Source organism: Thalassophryne amazonica, chromosome 11, assembly GCF_902500255.1.
Source record: "Thalassophryne amazonica chromosome 11, fThaAma1.1, whole genome shotgun sequence".
NCBI lineage: Eukaryota > Metazoa > Chordata > Actinopteri > Batrachoidiformes > Batrachoididae > Thalassophryne > Thalassophryne amazonica.
In genome coordinates, this window is record NC_047113.1 from 6,893,509 (window position 1) to 6,908,477 (window position 14,969).

General features: G+C 48.7%; 1 protein-coding gene across 1 annotated transcript in view; it reads left to right on the plus strand.

The window, feature by feature from the left end:
- Positions 1–14,969, plus strand: part of LOC117520008 (pro-neuregulin-2, membrane-bound isoform-like) — a 447,661-nt gene that overhangs the window by 291,880 nt on the left and 140,812 nt on the right. The window contains exon 5 of the mRNA XM_034181302.1: positions 2,919–3,042. Within this exon, the coding sequence (XP_034037193.1) occupies positions 2,919–3,042 (124 nt within the window). The remainder of the gene's footprint in view (positions 1–2,918; positions 3,043–14,969) is intronic.

A 14,969-nucleotide genomic window follows, 5' to 3' on the forward strand; every position in this document is an offset into this window, starting at 1 on the left:
TCTGGGGGGGGGGGTATTTTGGCATTTTTGTTTGTGAGCTCAAGTTTGGGTTGTTTTTCTTTTCTCCCCTTCCCTGGGGTTTGATGGAACGGTCCTCTGGGGGGGGGGGGGGGGGGTGTTTTAGTATTTTTGTTTGTAGGCTTGGGTTTGGGTTGTTTTTCCTTTCTCCCCTTCCCTGGGGTTTGATGGGACGGTCCCCTGGGGAGGGGGGGGGGTGTTTTGGTTGTTTGTGTTTTGTTTTATGACTAATTACACATGTTTGGATAAAGGCCGACCGCATAGGTGTAGGAACTCCTGGCCACAGCTGTGCTAAGAGACTGTCAGAAACAAGGGCAAAGATGCAGCCAGTTCAACCAGTCTGTTGGAGGATGAACGCGGACACGGTTTCCAGCCATGGTCCCTGGAGGGGGGTGTTTCTCCTGGGCCAGGTGTGTGTGGTCGCCGGGAGGCTTCCCGTGAGGGTGGGGTACTGTTATATGGCTGGGGGGGCCTGGCTGCCGGTTTGTTTCTGTCTTTTGGTTTTCCTCCCAGGTGGCGTGCGTTTGGGACTGAGTGGCTGTGTTGCTGAGGCTGTCAGGACCTCACCCTGATCACCTGCGACTCGTCAGGACTCACAGCTGTGGTGCATCTGGATGGATTGGAACATGTTGGCATTTAAGACTGGAGTGCACAGTGTGTATTTGCCAGAGACTCGACCTTGTGACCAGACGGGTGAGATCGTCGTCTCGGGAGCCATCTCATCAGCAGCGGATGCTGAGAACGTCCAGGTTTGATGCACAGTCTGTGAAAGAGGAGGGGGTGAGGTCTCACGCTCGTCAGCACACTTCCTGAGGTACGTTAGATTTTGTGACTAACAGTTATACAGTCAGTAAATGTGGTGTCCCTCACACCTTATTGTATTGAGCTGTTTGTTAGTCATGTATCAGCTTCCACTGCAGTGGAGTTTTGTGAACTGGATGTTCCATGCCTGCAGGTTGGGAAGCTGATCAGTAATCAAGCCAGGAAGTGTTTGCTGTTTGTACACCTTTAAGTGTTCTGTGTGTAGAGTGTGGACTCACATAATGGTTCCTTCTTTCACAGACTCGGTTGTTGCGGCCACCTGGGGGGTGTCGGCGGGGTCCTTGGGTCCGAAACAGCTTCTGGCTCCAGACCGTTAGCGCTGCTGGGAGCGCACCACGCCAGGCCGCACCTTTTTGTTATTATATTATCACTGTTATGTATTAAATTCAGTTAGCCTTTGTACCGTGCTCTGCTTATTTCATACTGGGTCCTTCAAACGCTGGTCGGTTCTCCGAGCTGCGTCCGACACATAACACCACAGGCTTTTAAGGTGGCAGTAATTAAACCATTACTTAAAAAGCCATCACTTGACCCAGCTATCTTAGCTAATTATAGGCCAATCTCCAACCTTCCTTTTCTTTCAAAAATTCTTGAAAGGGTAGTTGTAAAACAGCTAACTGATCATCTGCAGAGGAATGGTCTATTTGAAGAGTTTCACTCAGTTGTATATGCCGATAGCTGCTGGAAATCCTGTCCATATAAAATCTTTACAGGACTGTCTTGCAGCAGTGAGAAGTTGGATGTCTAGCAACTTTCTACTTTTGAACTCTGATAAGACTGAAATGATGGTTCTTGGCCCAGCAAGACATCGGCACCAATTTGATCAGCTGGCGCTTAGCCTAGGTTCATGTGTTATACATCATACTGACAAAGTGAGGAACCTCGGGGTAATCTTTGATCCTACGTTGTCCTTTGACCTCCACATTAGGGACATTACGAGGACTGCTTTCTTTCATCTGAGAAATATAGCAAAGATTTGCCCCATCCTGTCTATGGCTGATGCTGAGACTCTGATTCACGCATTTGTCTCTTCTAGATTGGATTATTGTAATGCTTTATTCTCTGGCCTGCCGCAGTCTAGCATTCGAGGACTTCAGTTGGTGCAGAATGCTGCTGCCAGAATTTTGACACAAGTAGAAGGTTTGACCACATTACTCCCATTCTGGCATCCCTTCATTGGCTACCGGTTTCTGCCAGATTGGATTTTAAAGTTTTATTGTTGGTTTATAAAACTGTTCATGGACTGGCGCCTTCCTACTTGGCGGACTTGGTTAAGCCCTACGTACCTGCGAGGCCTTTGCGTTCACAGGGCGCAGGGCTTCTGTGTGTTCCGAGGATGAACAAAAAGTCTGTGGGGTATAGAGCCTTCTCCTACCGTGGTCCGGCTCTTTGGAATGATCTACCTGCTGTTATTTGGCAGTCTGACACGGTGGAGACTTTTAAATCAAGACTGAAGACCCACTTTTTTAGACTGTCTTATCATTAATTTTTTAATCTTTGTGTTTGCTTTGTAATTCCTTTTTATTCTACTGTGTTTTATCTTTTAACTGCTTTTCTTGCTTTTAATTTTGATTTTAGATGAATTTGTGTTGTGAATTATGTGAAGCGCCTTGGGGCGACTGTCGTGATTTGGCGCTATATAAATTAATAAATTGAAATTGAAATTGACATACGTATGGACTTTAGCACTGGACAATAAAACCTGTCCAATATCTTGCTCTGGAGCAGCTTACAAATTAGAGGGTCCTCCACAGGAAAAAAAAATCGCAAGTTCAAAAGGATGATTCAGAAGATTTTACTGACAGCAAAATGTTCAGAATGCACAAAAGCAAATTCCTTTTTATTTGAAGACTTTGAGATTAGCTGAGGTGTGTAGCTTCTGTTAAAATTGAAAAGTGCTGCATGCTGATGGCAATGTCATGACTCACAAATTGAATATTTTTAAATACTTGGGAGCTGGAGCAGGAATTGAAGGGACTGGAATTGGATTTTTCCTCGACCCTGGATGTGAAGCTGGACTGAACGCTGCAGCCTGGTGAATACCTTCCCCTCTCTCTCTCTCTCTCTCTCTCTCGCAGTGACCACCACCAGTCCGTCTCCAGGCATAAGCCACGCGAGGCGCTGCAACGAGTCGGAGAAGGCCTACTGTGTGAACGGAGGAGACTGTTACTTTATTCACGGTATTAACCAGCTGTCCTGCAAGTAAGTGTGCGCTCAGTCTGCACCACTCACCCCAGTCATCGCTGTGCACTCACTGCTCCTGCCCCTTGTCCCTTCCTCTCTGTCTCTGGTATCCGACACTTTGTCTTCACTTGGACACACAAACAGCCACCTATCTGCTTGCCGTGCACAACATCTGACTCTCAGTGAGTTTAGCTTTTACCAAACCACCCACACTGAGAAGGTGCACAGGGAGTCGCACCTGTTTGTGCAGACATGTGTGCTTGCTTCATTGTTGTTGTGTTTCCTGCTTCAAGATGATTACTGTCAATTATAGTAAACAAGCTCTGCTTGCAATGAGCACACTTACATGAAATGCATTTCCAACAGGAAGCAAGGAGAAAAATGGAAAGAAATGATTTGTTTCGATAACAGTTGTGAAGGTGGCATTATGCATGTGGGATCATGTGGAAAAGAAACTCAGTGTAAGTAGTACTTATACTGTAGTGCTCTAAATGTTACAGCATCAACAGGAAGGTGTCATATGTGACACATTAGGTCCCAATGCTAAGGTGACAAAAACTAAATGGGCTTTGTTTATGTGTGTCTATCAGTGGTCATCAAATCATCACAAACCCAAGATATTTGGGATATGTTGTTGTTTCCCTTTGGCTGCTCCCGTTTGTTCAGGGTCGCCACAGTGGAATCCCTTCCTGGTGTAACTCCAGTTTTACCTGGAGAACCTGGTGTTCTAAACAGGTCTCCCATCCAAGTACTAAACAGGCCCCACACTGCTTAGCTTCTAAGATCTGATGGCATCAGGCTTACACCAAAGGTCATCTATCAACCCTCTTGAGTAAGCTCAGGAAGAAACCTTGACCTACAATTTCTGAGTCAAATCTGCTTCGACACATAAAAATAGGCTCTGTGTATGTGTGAATGCACCTATGGCCCTTGTTGTGTGATTACTTGACATCATATCATTGCACACCCAATATTTTTTAATGTAAGCTCATCTATCAACACTCTTGCTGGATCAGATCTGGGAGGATTCTGACGTCAGTGAGTGCCTGACAGAAACAGAACGGGTTCTGTCCATAAGTTATAGATCAAATCACATCACAGTGACGTCTCACATTTACCCGTCAATGACAAGGTGCTGCCGTCCAAGGCTCAACTGTGCAGTGGCAGCAACTTGGGCATTAAGGATCTCACCCAAGGGCTATTCGTAATTTCCTTGGTCTAACAAGTGAGGGTCCTCTGTTCACAAGCCTACCACTTTAACCACTTGACCTTCATCACCTCATCTATCAACTCTTAAGTGAGTTCAGAGGGTGGTCACTTTGATCTACAATTTCCAAATCCAAATCAATGCATAAACATAGTCTGCCTGCATGTGTGTGTGTGTGTTTGTCCATGCATGCACCCATGGCCTTTGAATGTGCGATTATTTGAAACTTAGTCCTACTAGACTCAATATATTTTGGATGTAAGTTCATCATACAGCCCTGAGTGAGATCAGAAGATGGCAAATTTAACCTACAATTTCTAGGTGAAATCCAGGTCAACACTTAAACATAGACGGCTCGTGTGTGTGTGTGTGTATGTGAATGATGTGTTGAAACTATAACCACAAATTCAACTATAGCACAAGGGTTAGGGTTAGCAGTCTGATCAGCTAAATAATAAATAATAAAATGCTTTGCAAAAATCTACATAGGCTGCAAAGAAGCACTGTTGATAATCACGCTTGGGTTCTATGAGTTCTATAGGGCTATAATGTGGTCGAAAGTCGACTTCTTGCGCATGAAGCTAGACTGTTGGTGAGCAGCAAGTAGCTGGACCTATTAAGAGCACCTTCCCCGGCACAGAGAGCAATTTGATACTCCCATAGTTGTTATAATTCACAATACAAACCTTCCTTTCCAAATTGGGGCAACACGTCCTTTCTTCCAATCTGGAGAGATAATACTTGTCTTCTCAGATTGAAAAAAAATTACATCTTCACCCACCTGGAGGAGCTCAACTCCAGCGCAACAAACCCCAGGAGCTTTCCCTATCCTGAGCTGTTTTGTGACCTTTATAATCTCACCAAGATTTGGTGGTTTGCAATTGATGGAGAATCAGCTCTAAGAGCCCTGGCACCAGAAATGTCTGATATCCCAGCAGGAGGATCAGTCTCACACAACTGCTGAAGGTAGCTGGCCCAACATGTCTGTCTGGAGTAATAAAGGGCTTTGATTCCTCTGTAAGCAGGTCAAAGGTCATTGACCACAGATGGTGTGTCACCTGATCACAGATTCCTCTAACAAATGCCCTCTTGTTTGTTCCAGGGTAATCAAAGCCTGCTTCCTCAGGCTAAGATTCCCATCAAGTCGTGCACTACGACTCATCTGGATGATATTTAGAGTATGAAATGTCTCTTCCTATGGACAATAACGTCTCCGATACAATCCTCAGCAATTTTCAGGGTCTGGTTACAGAAGAACTCCCACAATCTATTTGGATCACCAGTTGTGTCTATGTCTGCAAACCCTCCAGCCAATTTGCACATATATACCTGAGAAACGGGCTCATCTTGAATTTGTGGGATACCCAAGAACCTATTGGACATCATAGCTAGCCTATACACAGATGCTGTAAGTGCTGTGTGGAGTGGAGGCAGAGTTTGAGTTTTTTCCATTTAAAAGTGGCATTCATCAGGGGTGTGTTCTTGCCCCTACAGTCTTAAATGCTTACAAGTGCTGGGTAGGGTTGTAGAAACCTTGCGGAAAGGGTTGTGTTGGGATTCCTTTCTTGTTGATGGAAAGTCTATATCGGCCCAAACTTCTGCTTTGGTGTTTCACCTGTTTAATATAGAGAAATAAAAATGGGCATCAAATTGCTGATGCAATATTAAAAATTGTGTATGTATGAACCAAATCAAATCAATTCAAATCAATTTTATTTATATAGCGCCAAATCACAACAAACAGGCGCCTTATATTGTAAGGCAAGGCCATACAATAATTACGGAAAAACCCCAACGGTCAAAACGACCCCCTGTGAGCAAGCACTTGGCAACAGTGGGAAGAAAAAACTCCCTTTTAACAGGAAGAAAAAGGACATGCTGTGGAGGGGAGCAGAGATCAATCACTAATGAATAAATCCAGAGTGCTGCATACAGAGCAAAAAGAGAAAGAGACACTCAGTGCATCATGGGAACCCCCCAGCAGTCTAAGTCTATAGCAGCATAAGTAAGGGATGGTTCAGGGTCACCTGATCCAGCCCTAACTATAAGCTTTAGCAAAAAGGAAAGTTTTAAGCCTAATCTTAAAAGTAGAGAGGGTGTCTGTCTCCCTGGTCTGAATTGGGAGCTGGTTCCACAGGAGAGGAGCCTGAAAGCTGAAGGCTCTGCCTCCCATTCTACTCTTACAAACCCTAGGAACTACAAGTAAGCCTTCAGTCTGAGAGCGAAGCGCTCTATTGGGGTGATATGGTACTATGAGGTCCCTAAGATAAGATGGGACCTGATTATTCAAAACCTTATAAGTAAGAAGAAGAATTTTAAATTCTATTCTAGAATTAACAGGAAGCCAATGAAGAGAGGCCAATATGGGTGAGATATGCTCTCTCCTTCTAGTCCCTGTCAGCACTCTAGCTGCAGCATTTTGAATTAACTGAAGGCTTTTCAGGAAACTTTTAGGACAACCTGATAATAATGAATTACAATAGTCCAGCCTAGAGGAAATACATGCATGAATTAGTTTTTCAGCATCACTCTGAGACAAGACCTTTCTAATTTTAGAGATATTGTGCAAATGCAAAAAAGCAGTCCTACATATTTGTTTAACATGCACATTGAATGACATATCCTGATCAAAAATGACTCCAAGATTTCTCACAGTATTACTAGAGGTCAGGGTAATGCCATCCAGAGTAAGGATCTGGTTAGACACCATGTTTCTAAGATTTGTGGGGCCAAGTACAATAACTTCAGTTTTATCTGAGTTTAAAAGCAGGAAATTAGAGGTCATCCATGTGTTTATGTCTGTAAGACAATCCTGCAGTTTAGCTAATTGGTGTGTGTCCTCTGGCTTCATGGATAGATAAAGCTGGGTATCAGCTGCGTAACAATGAAAATATAAGCAATGCCGTCTAATAATACTGCCTAAGGGAAACATGTATAAAGTGAATAAAATTGGTCCTAGCACAGAACCTTGTGGAACTCCATAATTAACCTTAGTCTGTGAAGAAGATTCCCCATTTACATGAACAAATTGTAATCTATTAGATAAATATGATTCAAACCACCGCAGCGCAGTGCCTTTAATACCTATGGTATGCTCTAATCTCTCTAATAAAATTACACCAATTAAAACCAGCTATGACTCATAGTAATTTAGAGTTATGTATACACTGTAAACCCAAAGAAGTTAAGACAATGAATTACCCCTGAAATGTTTTTACATTGACTAACTTGAAGTCAGAGTTTTTCAGAACATAAATATTTGGGGTAGATGGTAGTTGTACATTTTGATTGCAGTCAGTGTGCTTAATAACTCAACTCAAATATTTTCAGTTACTGTTGCTTAAAGTTTTCAATCACTTCTCTTATGGGATTAGGTTACCCGAATTTAAAATGAATAACTTCATGAACACTGTTGTGTGGGCCGCTGAAGAGGAGGTACTGCTGGCCCACCACCACCAGTCGGCGCCCTGCTTGGAGTGCGGGCTTCAAGCATGAGAGAGCGCCGAGACAGAGAGTGACAGCTGTCACTCATATACACCAGCTGTCACCAATCACCACCGTCCCTACAAAAACCGGATTATTACTCCACCTCCTCGCCGAGAAATCAGCTACCGTCTAAGGTAACCTTCTCTGCTGTGATTATCGTTGTATCTAACATTGTTCTGTGTGCAGCCGTGTTCCTGCGGGCTCTGTCTGAAGCTGGATTGGCGGATAGTGGGAGGGCGACGTTCTTCGCCTCTCACTCCATCCAGGGACGAGACTAACAGGAGCTGCACGGGTGAAATTGTTTCTGGAGGTGGAGGTTTTCCCTCCTTGAAGATCTGTAGGTGAAGGAGTACTGGGTGTGTGGATACCCACTCACCATTGACTGTTTTTCATCTTCTGCCAGCAGTACCAGGGTCTGCAACAGAAGACGGTGACCACCTGGGGACTCAGGACTTGGCGGCTCCGGTGTTCTTCAGGCCGTTGGTGGTGGAAGCTGTGTGGGTCCCGGCTCTTTGATCGCCAGAGGTCTCCTATCTTCGAGCCTGCCCGCACGTCACCTTGTGTTTAATTGGCATTGTATCTTTGTCTGTATCCAGTTGTGCGTTTCACAACATTAAATTGTTACTCTTTGTCTTATCCATTGTCCGTTCATTTGCGCCCCCTGTTGTGGGTCCGTGTTACGACACCTTCCCAACAGAGGATTTCTCGGCCATTCGTCATGGATCCCGAGGGGCGTCAACCACAGCTTGAACAGCCAATGGGAGAACAAGGAGCGCAGGCATCAGCAGGAGGCGTGGTAAGTGATCTGCAGCAAATCCTTACCGCTTTCACCACTCAGTTAAATCTGGTAGCCGAGCAGAATGCAGTCCTCAATCGGAGGGTGGAGGCTCTCACCACCAGAGTGGAAGCGCGCGACTCGAGTGCTGCTGCAGTGACTCCTCCTGCTGGCTCTGGGCCACAGACAGACGTTCCACTGGCCATTCAACAAACCCCCCCACCATCCCCTGAAGCTTACATAAGCCCTCCAGAACCGTACGGAGGCTGTGTCGAAACGTGCGCAGACTTCTTAATGCAGTGTTCGCTCGATTTGCACAGCGTCCAGTTATGTACGCATCAGATGCCAGCCGGGTGGCTTATGTGATTAATTTGCTTCGAGGTGAGGCACGCGCCTGGGCTACGGCGCTTTGGGAACAGAATTCGTGGCTCCTGACATCATACGCTGGGTTTGTACGGGAATTCAAACAGGTGTTTGATCATCCCAACAGAGGCGAGACCGCCTCGAGCGTGCTGCTGTCAATGAGACAGGGGCGCCGGAGCGCAGCTGATTATGCAGTCGACTTCCGCATCGCGGCTGCGAGGTCCGGCTGGAATAATGTTGCGCTCCGCGTCGCCTTCGTAAACGGACTGTCTCCGGTCCTGAAGGAGCATCTGCTGGCTAAGGAGGAACCGCAAGATTTCGACGGGCTTATCAATTTGGTTATACGCTTAGACAACCGGTTGAATGAACACAGTCGGGAGCAGGCCGGGGGGCGTGGTCGGGCTCAAGCCGTCCCTCTTTCCTCCGGGTCCGAAAGGGTGTCGTCGTCCCCACGTTCCACTGCCAGAGGGCTCCGTGTGGCAACAGCTCCCCCTGCTGACAAAGCTATGGACAGGAGCAGGGCCAAATTAAAATCAAATATCAGACAAAGGAGGCTGCCCACGGGGAGTGTTTTTTCTGTGGCTCTTGTGAGCACAGGTTAAAAGACTGCCCCAAACGATCAAACTCCAACGCCCATCCTTAGGAACTGGGTTAAGGGTGGGCCATAATATGTACACGGGGAAAACCCATAAATCAGCACGAATCTCAGTAACAATCCTGAGTGGGGATTTAACCCTTCACGCCCCAGCACTGGTAGACACGGGGTCAGAAGGGAATCTGCTAGATAGCAGATGGGCCAGGGAAGTAAGGCTTCCTCTGGTGGCTCTGCCTTCTCCAATGAAAGTGCGAGCACTAGATGGCACTCTTCTCCCGTTAATTACACATCAGACACAGCCCGTGACCTTGGTTGTGTCTGGGAATCACAGGGAGGAGATCGTGTTTTTTGTGACACCTTCTACCTCCCGAGTGATTCTGGGATTTCCATGGATGGTGAAGCACAATCCCGGATTGATTGGCCGTCTGGGGTGGTGACGCAGTGGAGCGAAACCTGCCACCGGAAGTGTCTTGGATCCTCGGTTCCACCCGGAATCACAGCTAAAGAGGAGGTCAAAGTCCCCCCCAATCTGACGGCGGTGCCCGAGGTGTACCACGATCTTGCTGACGTCTTCAGCAAAGATCTGGCACTCACTCTTCCCCCGCACTGACCGTACGATTGTGCCATCAATTTGATCCCGGGCGCTGAGTACCTGTCCAGTAGATTGTACAACCTCTCACGTCCGGAATGCGAATCGATGGAGACCTACATCCGGGACTCCTTAGCCACCGGGTTGATTCGGAACTCCACCTCTCCGATGGGTGCGGGTTTCTTTTTTGTGGGTAAAAAAGACGGCGGACTCCGTCCATGCATTGACTACAGAGGGCTGAACGAGATTACGGTTCGCAATCGATACCCGTTGCCCCTGTTGGATTCGGTGTTCACGCCCCTGCATGGAGCCAAAATGTTCACCAAACTAGATCTTAGGAATGCGTACCACCTGGTTCAGATCCGGAAGGGAGACGAATGGAAGACGGCATTTAACACCCCGTTAGGTCATTTTGAGTACCTGGTCATGCCGTTCGGCCTCACTAATGCCCCCGCGACGTTCCAAGCATTGGTTAATGACATCTTGCGGGACTTCCTGCAGCAGTTTGTCTTCCTATATCTGGATGATATACTCATCTTTTCTCCGGACCCTGACACTCATGTCCAGCATGTACGTCAGGTCCTGCAGCGGTTACTAGAAAACCAGTTGTTTGTGAAGGGCAAGAAGTGTGAGTTCCACCGCACTTCTTTGTCCTTCCTGGGGTTCATCATCTCCTCCAACTCCATCGCCCCGGATCCGGCCAAGGTTGCGGCGGTGAGAGATTGGCCCCAACCAACAAGCCGTAGGAAGCTGCAACAGTTCCTCGGCTTTGCAAATTTCTACCGGAGGTTCATTAAAGGTTACAGTCAGGTTGTTAGCCCCCTGACTGCCCTGACCTCCACTAAAGTCCCCTTCACCTGGTCGGATCGGTGCGAAGCCGCATTTAGGGAGTTGAAACGCCGGTTTTCGTCTGCACCAGTTCTGGTGCAGCCTGATCCTACTCGCCAGTTCATAGTGGAGGTGGACGCCTCTGACTCAGGGATAGGAGCCGTTCTGTCCCAGAGCGGGGAGTCCAACAAGGTTCTCCATCCATGTGCGTACTTTTCCCGCAGGTTGACCCCCGCTGAACGTAACTATGACGTGGGCAATCGGGAACTCCTCGCGGTGAAGGAGGCTCTTGAAGAGTGGAGACACCTGTTGGAGGGAGCTACGGTGCCTTTCACGGTTTTCACGGACCATCGGAACCTGGAGTACATCCGGACCGCCAAGCGGCTGAACCCCAGGCAAGCCCGCTGGTCCCTGTTCTTTGGACGCTTTGACTTCCGGATCACCTACCGTCCCGGGACTAGGAACCAACGATCCAACGCACTGTCCCGGGTGCACGAAGAGGAAGCCAAGGCCGAGTTGTCAGACCCCATCGAGACCATCGTTCCAGAGTCCACTGTCATGGCCACCCTCACATGGGACGTGGAGAAGACCGTCCGGGAGGCCCTGGCAAGGAACCCGGACCCGGGGAACGGTCCTAAGAACAGACTCTACGTCCCACCAGAAGCCAGGGCTGCCGTCTTGGGCTTCTGCCACGGATCCAAGCTCTCCTGTCATCCCGGAGTGCGTAGGACCGTGGCAGTGGTCCAGCAGCACTTCTGGTGGGCGTCACTGGAAGCCGACGTCCGGGACTATGTCCAGGCCTGTACCACCTGTGCTAGGGGCAAGGCGGATCATCATAAGATCAGGGGCCTCCTCCAGCCCCTGCCTGTGCCTCATCGCCCCTGGTCTCACATCGGCCTGGACTTCGTCACGGGCCTCCCGCCGTCCCAGGGCAACACCGTCATCCTCACGATAGTGGACCGGTTCTCCAAGGCGGCCCACTTCGTGGCCCTCCCAAAGCTCCCGACGGCCCAGGAGACAGCAGACCTCCTGGTCCACCACGTCGTGCGTCTGCATGGGATACCATCGGACATCGTTTCGGATCATGGTCCCCAGTTCTCCTCGCAGGTCTGGAGGAGTTTTTGTAAGGAACTGGGGGCCACCGTGAGTCTCTCGTCCGGGTATCACCCACAGACGAACGGCCAGGCAGAGCGGGCGAACCAGGAGTTGGAACAGGCCCTCCGCTGCATAACCTCCATGCATCCGGCGGCTTGGAGTGACCATCTGGCCTGGATCGAGTACGCCCACAATAGCCAAGTCTCATCTGCTACCGGCCTCTCCCCTTTTGAGGCGTGTTTGGGGTATCAGCCCACATTGTTCCCACTTGTGGAGGGAGAGGTCGGGGTCCCCTCGTTCCAGGCCCACCTGCGGAGGTGCCGCCGGGTGTGGCGGACCGCTCGTTCTGCCCTGTTGCAGGCCCGGACGAGGGCTAAGGCCCATGCAGATCGCCGGCGTTCCCCGGCCCCTACATACCAGCCTGGGCAGGAGGTGTGGTTGTCAACTAAGGACATCCCACTGCAGGTTGAATCACAGAAACTCAAAGACCGGTTCATCGGACCTTTTCCTATAATCAAGATCCTCAGCCCGGCCGCAGTGAAGCTGAAACTCCCAGCTTCACTGCGGATTCACCCAGTGTTTCATGTCTCCAGATTAAAACCATACCATGCCTCACCACTCTGCATTCCTGGACCCGTACCACCTCCTGCCCGTATCATCGACGGGGAGCCGGCATGGACTGTTTGTCAGCTCCTGGACATCCGTCGGAAGGGCCGGGGTTTTCAATATCTGGTGGACTGGGAGGGGTACGGACCCGAAGAACGCTCCTGGCTGAAGAGGAGCTTCATCCTGGACCCGGCCCTCCTGGCCGATTTCTACCGCCGACACCCGGACAAGCCTGGTCGGGCGCCAGGAGGCGCCCGTTGAGGGGGGGGTCCTGTTGTGTGGGCCGCTGAAGAGGAGGTACTGCTGGCCCACCACCACCAGTCAGCGCCCTGCTTGGAGTGCGGGCTTCAAGCATGAGAGGGCGCCGAGACAGAGAGTGACAGCTGTCACTCATTTACACCAGCTGTCACCAATCACCACCGTCCCTACAAAAGCCGGATTATTACTCCACCTCCTCGCTGAGAAATCAGCTACCGTCTAAGGTAACCTTCTCTGCTGTGATTATCGTTGTATCTAACATTGTTCTGTGTGCAGCCGTGTTCCTGCGGGCTCTGTCTGAAGCTGGATTGGCGGATAGTGGGAGGGCGACATTCTTCGCCTCTCACTCCATCCAGGGACGAGACTAACAGGAGCTGCACGGGTGAAATTGTTTCTGGAGGTGGAGGTTTTCCCTCCTTGAAGATCTGTAGGTGAAGGAGTACTGGGTGTGTGGATACACACTCACCATTGACTGTTTTTCATCTTCTGCCAGCAGTACCAGGGTCTGCAACAGAAGACGGTGACCACCTGGGGACTCAGGACTTGGCGGCTCCGGTGTTCTTCAGGCCGTTGGTGGTGGAAGCTGTGTGGGTCCCGGCTCTTTGATCGCCAGAGGTCTCCTATCTTCAAGCCTGCCCGCACGTCACCTTGTGTTTAATTGGCATTGTATCTTTGTCTGTATCCAGTTGTGCGTTTCACAACATTAAATTGTTACTCTTTGTCTTATCCATTGTCCGTTCATTTGCGCCCCCTGTTGTGGGTCCGTGTTACGACACCTTCCCAACAGAACACACATTTATGTTTGCTCAGCAATAAGTTTCGGAAGAACTAAGTTCTTTTAGCTTCTCCCTTTTTTCCACCAGTGGTCACTACAACATATCCAGTTTGGATCAGCATGTTAATTTAGCACAAGTTTTACATTCAATGTCCTTCCTGACACAACTCCATATTGCAAGGAGAATGGGGACAGATGGAATCAAGTGCACTTGACAAGTTGGGACATGCCCAGCTCTCCACAATTTCTCTTATACTCACTCGACTGGTAAGCCACTGAAAGCCGAGATAGGCATGTCCCAACTTGTCCTCTGACACTCCAAAACCGAGGCGTTCTTTGTCTCGCTCCATCAACGGCTCCGTCATGAAGCGCGAAGCCTCCGCGCGCTTTCCATGACAAAAAATCTTGTTAAAAGTGAAATCTGCCGGAAAATGGCTGAATGTCCACCTCTTGTGATAACCAGAGAAATTGCACACGACGGTCCCGGATCCACACAGCCATCCGTTTAGAAATGATCTCGTGGTTTCTGCCTGTCGATCGCTGCTCGGAGCGCGGCGCGCCATGCGCCATTGTGGGCCGTTCTTAAAGTGGTAGTAACACTCCTTAATCTCTGTGAAGCCCATAAAATTTTCACTGAAAGCCATGTGAATTTTCCGAATGGTTTCCAGCTGCCTGTCTCTAACAGTTTCTGAAAAAAATTCTAATGGAACAAAGCCCAAATCATTCCGCCATTTCCTCGCAATGAAAAAACGACGAGAGGGGTGGACCAGTGCTCACTCAAAGCCTGCCCACAGGCGAATGACGCAACCGACAGGCGTGAAAAAACTCATGCATGCGCACGAAGGTTTAAGCTTGGCTGACGTAAAAACATATGAATCAAATCCATATATTTTTTGCATAAAATAAAAAGGTCGGACACTTTTCTCACAGACTTCGTATGTATTCATCCGGCAGTACGTGGAGGAGTTACACAGTCTGATTGCCACAAGTAGGAAGGATGTCCTGTGGTGTTCTCTGGTGCACCTCAGTGGCCTCAGTCTTTGACTGAAGGTGCTCTGACAGGACATCAGTGTGGCATACAGGGGGTGGGAGGTGTTGTCATGGATGGTGAGCAGTTGTCTCAACATCCTCCTCTCTGATACCTCCATCACAGACACCAGTTCCACTCCCAAGGACACTATTAATCAAAACTCATAAACAAATCCCTGCTGCTGAGACCATCTGACAAAGCTCCTGAACTCTGAGATCTTTCATCATATATTGTCTTTCTTGATCATATTTAGTGTAATGTGTGGTTATATGCATAATCACTTCAGCACATAAATGACCTGGATGCTTTCCTTTTAGACCTGTCCCTCACCACACACA